Genomic DNA, 6000 nt, shown 5'->3' with positions numbered 1-6000 from the left:
AGGTCTAAAGTTCCTAAAGGTCCTAAGTCTAAGGACTTTTAATACTTAACCTTTGGAGGTCTTTAATAAAGCTAACCCTAAGGTCTTTTAAGCTCCATTATCTACTCATTGCTCTTTGGTAGACCATCTCCTTTTTGAACCCTCAATGAGATGTAGCCTTCTCTTCCTTTGGTCCCATGCTGAGATAGATCTAAAAACACATATCTATATTCTAACTCTTGTTCCCATTCATTTTTGCACATTAAATGATTAGTTCAATATGAGAAAATCATTTGGGATAGGTAGATATTAGGTTTTAAGAATTGTACTTAATTCTATGCTCAAAAGAAAATTCTTGGGCGTATATATTAACTAGAGTGCTTCGTTAGCCATATTTGTAGTGAATTGAAGTGGGTCCAAGGGTAAGAGAAAGCAAGAACCTAGAAGAGAAATGCTGTGAGAGAGAGAGAGAGAGAGAGAGAGAGAGAGAGAGAGACATGTTTGACGATGCACACGTTAGTGATAGCATATGGAGAAAGGTTGGAGAAAGGCCCTTGCTTTGCATGTGCTAAAAAAAGCCCAGACCTTGCTGGCCCGACCATTGTTGGGCATACCCTGCAATCATTGCGTTCCAAAAGATGACATCTCTCACAAGAGCACCACATCTAGCATACATATCGACCAAGTCATTGCCAAACATGGCAATTATTTGCGACAGCCCCTTACTAAAGTTTTGTGCTTTTTGAAGTGCACCACATTCAGCATACATATTGACCAAGCCATTGCCAAGCACGGCAATTTTATGAAAAAGCCCTAGTGAAAGTGTCCCACAGTTGGCGTACGTATCAACAAAGGCAGTGCCAAGCACGCTATCTCTTTTAGAGAGCCTCTTGCATAGAGCCACAACCCTACAAGATGCACACGTAGGTGGTAGCACATGGAGAAGGCCCTCGCTTCACATATGTTCAAAACAGTCCATAGCTTCCTGGCCCGGCCATTGTCGAGCATATATTGCAATCAGTGCATTTCAAAAGATAACATCCCGCACAGGAGCACCATGTTTGGCGCACAAATATCAACCAAGGCATTTCCAGGCGCTACAGTTTTTTGAAGCAACCCATGACTAACATCAGAGTGAATTTTTAAGCCCATATTGAGATCTTGCGTATAGACACATGCCTTGTAGATGAACGCGTATGTGATTGCATTCGGAGAGAGGCCCTCACTTTGGATCTGATAAAAACAGCCAAGAGTTTTGTGCTCCTATTGCACGTATCCTGCAATCAATGAATTCCAAGAGACAGCAGTGGGAATAGGAAGCTCCTTTTGTGCTTTATGAATTGCACCACATTTAGCATATGTATCAACCAAGGCATTGCCAAGCATGAAAGGTCGGAGAAAGGCCCTCGCTTTGCATGTGCTAAAAAAAACCCAGACCTTGCTGGCCCGGCCATGGTTGGGCATACCCTGCAATCAGTGCGTTCCAAAAGGCGACATCCCACATAGGAGTACCACATCTGGAATACATATCAACCAAGGCATTGCTAAGCATGGCCATTGTTTGCAACAACCCCTTACTAACAATATCAGAGTTTTCCAAGCACGATAATTTTTTGTTGAAGTGTCCCACAATTGGCATACATTACCGCAGTCAATGCACTCGAAGAGACGGCATTCGGGACATGAAGCTCCTCAAGCACGTTTTGTGCTTTTTGAAGTGCACCACATTCATCACACGTATCGACCAAGCCATTGCCAAGCACAACAATTTTAAGAAAAAGCCCTAGTGAAAGTGTCCCACATTTGGAGTACGTATCAACAAGGCAGTGCCAAACATGCCATCTCTTTTAGAGAGCCTCTTCCATAGAGCCACATGCCTTCAAAGATGCACACGTAGGTGATAGCATCTGGAGAAGGCCCTCACTTCACACCTGATCAAAACAACCCATAGATTCGTGGCATGGCCGTTGTCAGGCATATCTTGCAATCAATGCATTTCAAAAGACCACATCCCGCACAAGAGCACCACATTTGGTGTACATATCAACCAAGGCATTGCCAGGCACAACAGTTTTCTGTAGCAACCCATGACTAACAACATTAGAGTGAATCTTTAAGCCCATATCGACATCTTGCGTACAGACACATACCTTGTAGATGAACGAGTATGTGATTGCATTTGGAGAGAGGCCCTCGCTTTGGATCCGATGAAACAGCCGAGCTTTCTGTCCCTGCTTTGGATTCGATGAAACAGTCGAGCTTTCTGTCCCTCGCTTTGGATCCGATGAAACAGCTGAGCTTTCTGTCCCTCGCTTTGGATCCGATGAAACAGCCGAGCTTTCTGTTTCTGCCACAACCCCTGACTAACAATATCATAGCAAAATTTTAAGCCCATATCGACATCTTGTGTAGACACACATGGCTTCAAGATGCACGCGTATGTGACTGCTTCTGGAGAGAGGCCCTTGCTTCGGATCCTGTGAAAACAGCCGAGAGATTTCTGGCCCGGCTCCTGCTGCACTTATCCCACAATCAATGCATTGGGCCAAGAAGCTCCTCAAGCTCGTTTTGGCTTTCTGAAGTGCACCACATTCAGCATACGTATCGACCAAGGCATTCCCAAGCACAACAAGTTTTATAAAAAACCCTTGCTGAAGTGTCCCACATTTGTCATACATAATGACCAAGGCAATGCCAAGCACGCCATCTCTTTTTGAGAGCAATTTTCATAGAGCGACATGCCTGCAAGATGCACACGTAGGTGACAGCGTCTAGAAAAAGGTCTTCGCTTTGCACCTCTTGAAAACAGTCTCGAGAGCTTGCTAGCCCAGCTGTTGTTGGACATATCTTGCAATCAGTGCGTTCCAAAAGACGACATCCCGCATAGGAGCATCACATCTAGCATACATATTGACCAAGGAATTGCTAAGCATGGCAGTTTTTTGCAACATCCCCTTACTAACAATATTCGAGTGAATTTTTAAGCCCAAACCAGTGTCTTGTGTGCTTTCAAGATGCACGAGTATGTGATTGCATCTAGAGAGAGGCCCTTGCTCTCCATCCGTACTGAAAACAGTTGAGAGCTTTCTGGCTTTGCTCCTGTTGCGCGTATCCTGTAATCAATGCACTCCAAGGGACAACATTCGGGACAAGAAGCTCCAAAGGCACGTTTTGTGCTTTGTGAAGTGCACCACATTTAGCATACATCTCAACCAAGTCATTGCCAAGCATGGCATTTTTTTGCAACAGTCCCTAACTAACAATATCATAGTAAATTTAACAACCCCTAACAAGAAGCTCCACAGGCACGTGTTGTGCTTTTTGAATTGCACCACGTTTAGCATACGGCTTGACCAAGGCATTGCCAAGGATGACAATTTTTTTGCAACAGCCCCTGTCTAACAAATCAGAGTCAATTTATAAGCCCATGTTGGCATCTTGTGTACAACCACATGCCTTCAAGGTGCACGCTTATGTGGTTGCATCTGGAGAGAGGCCCTCACTTTGCATCTGTGAAAACAGCGAAGAGTTTTTAGGCGCTGCTCTTGTTGTGTGTATCCCGCAATTAGTGCATTCCAAGAGACGACATTCTGGACAGGAAGCTCCTCAAGTAGTTTTCGTGCTTTTTCAAGCACACCACAGTTGGCATACATATTGACCAAGACAATGCCATGTATTGTATCTTGAACTTTTTGAACAACCCTTGACTATAGCACTCTCATCATGAATTATCTCATGCATGTGGAGGCTTCAAAGTACTTGCAGGTCTTTGCTTTGAATCTTGTGAAAAGAACCCAAAGCTTCCTTGCCACAGCCATGTTGAGTATACCTTGCAATCAAAGCAGTACAAGAGACATCCTAGACATATCGAGCATGCATACTCTCATCCATGTCAACGTCCTGCCCATCATATTTTGTCTGAAAATGCTTAACGATCAGGTTTTTGCCAATAAGCGAATATCATGAAAATAAGGCACACTCTCTTGAGGGTCCCAACACAAGGCTAATTCTTGCTGAAATTAAACCATAGTGGTTCTTAAACGTGTAAAAATGTAGATTTCCTGCAATGTTAATTCAGATACTATTCCAGGAGCAAGAAGATCCTGTTCTTGCCTGCATCACATATATCTACAACTCATAATTGGGTGCAAACCCCGTTGGTGGCCATCATACTTGAGTTGTAGCATTTGAGAAGCTGTTAGACTGATTTCCATCAGTGTGTAACTGCTGGAAGGTCATCCCATGGTCGCTAGCAGATCCATTGGGGCACATTCCTCTGGGAGGAGATCCTTTTATTCCGTTGTCAAATGTGTATAAAGCAAGGTTCTGGAATCGGACAGACTCCAGATGCCTTCAAGATGCATGCGGCACATTGCTCTGGGAGGGGATCCTGTTATTCCATTGTCAAATGTGTATAAAGCAGGTTCTGGAATCGGACAGACGCCAGATGCCTTCAAGATGCATGCGTAGCTGATTGCATTTGGAGAGAGGCCCTCGCTTTGCATCTGTTGCCGAGAGGGAGCAGTGCTACCTGTAATAAAGCGCGCACGACCTGTTAAAAATAAGTATGCAGTATTGAAGCCGTTTGAAAAAGCGATGCCACGTGGGTTAACGAGAGGGCAGGGATCTGAAAGAGGCTACTACGCTAACAAAGTAACGATAGTCTTTGGTCAAGAACTGATTGATGTTTACAAGAGAAATAGGTTCGTTGTCTAGAAACTTTTGTACCTTGTGCAAAATGGGTTCACCTAGCAAATATAGTGTTTTTGGTCACTTCTTTAGCTCTTTGCGACCATTAGTCAAGAGTATGTCATCTACAATCTACAACGCTCCCTACCTGTCAACAAAACAGGCGACAAAGATCGACCTGGTGTGCATAGTGTTCGGGAAAAATCAATTTTCTAAACATACAAAATTCCTTTTTTTTTAATTTTCCAAGAGGAGATTTTAGAATATTAGATTTATTTTTTAAATTTTTACACTTCTTTTCTCTATTTGGGACGTAATTTCTCCTCTTCCCTTTCCCTCAACCGGCATTTTTGAAATTGAAAACGACACGATATTAAGACACATTTTTCCCGAACACTGGGTGTGTAGGGTAGATTCATTCAAATTGAGATGGTGTAGGCCACAAGCGCACCTGATGAGAGTTAGACTCTTTAAAGTTAAAAATAAATAAACTCGGCTTCCCCTGCTCAGCCTCTTGCTTGTCTTCCGCTTACGAGAGTTCTGAACTACCCTCCCCTCCTTCACCATGCCTTTGCCCCCCCTTTTGTGCCTCCTCTTTAAGCGACCTTTGCTCCCCCATTGCACACTCTTCTCTCACGCTTTCTTTGCGTCCGAAAGCGAAGGTTCTCTTCCAATGAGTGATTTTCTCATTTTCCGCCAGCTCGTACCCCCTACTCCAATGAACGGCCAAAATAACTAGTCTTGCTTGGTGGGCCTTTGCCGTACATACTCTGATAGATTTTGGAGCGCAGCTGGTTAATTGGTTATTTGGTTTTGATTACTGTCGCCTTGGGTTTTGTTGTGGTGACACGAGAAAATGAGTAGAACCAATTGATAGGCACCAATAATAGCTCAACTTGAGACTTGATAATCATTGGGAAGAAGCAAGTTGTTTACCATAGTGCTCCATATACGACAAATGGCTACTAAAGAGGGTAATTGAATCGAGCAAAAGGGTTGCAACTTAACCTACTTGGGTAGTTGTTTGCAGATTGCACCATTCAATCTAGTAATATCAACCATTTAGTATTTAAATCGTGGAACCATCTTTGAGACACCCATCTTATTCTCAATCAAGCATAGTCAATTTTCCTTTATTTCAATATATAGGTTGAATTGCCACATTGTGAGAAAAGAAATGCCTGTCTATTTGATATAGAGATACAATGATCGAACTAAGCATGCACTCATGAGCAAAACATATGGCTAAACTAAACTTAAGGAAGCTTTGACAAACTCCAAAATACAAAAAGCATAAACAAAGTATAAGTATTGAACCACACTACTGACCTC

At 43.1% G+C, this 6000-nt stretch overlaps 1 protein-coding gene across 1 annotated transcript; it reads right to left on the bottom strand.

Annotated features, from left to right (window-relative positions):
• Window positions 1-479: 479 nt before the first annotated feature.
• On the bottom strand, window positions 480-4270 carry LOC147434088 (uncharacterized). The gene is made up of 2 exons (XM_086490701.1): window positions 2130-4270; window positions 480-2054 (listed from the first exon to the last, which is right to left on the bottom strand). The coding sequence occupies exons 1-2, from the start codon at window positions 2372-2374 to the stop codon at window positions 1967-1969; spliced, it is 333 nt and encodes a 110-aa protein (XP_086346827.1). The 5' UTR covers window positions 2375-4270; the 3' UTR covers window positions 480-1966.
• Between the last annotated feature and the right edge of the window lie 1730 nt (window positions 4271-6000).

Source organism: Adiantum capillus-veneris, chromosome 19 (genome assembly GCF_014529385.1).
Source record: "Adiantum capillus-veneris isolate H3 chromosome 19, ASM1452938v2, whole genome shotgun sequence".
NCBI classification, from domain to species: Eukaryota; Viridiplantae; Streptophyta; class Polypodiopsida; order Polypodiales; family Pteridaceae; genus Adiantum; species Adiantum capillus-veneris.
The sequence above is the reverse complement of the archived record's forward strand: the minus strand, read 5'-3'. Positions and strand labels throughout refer to the sequence as shown.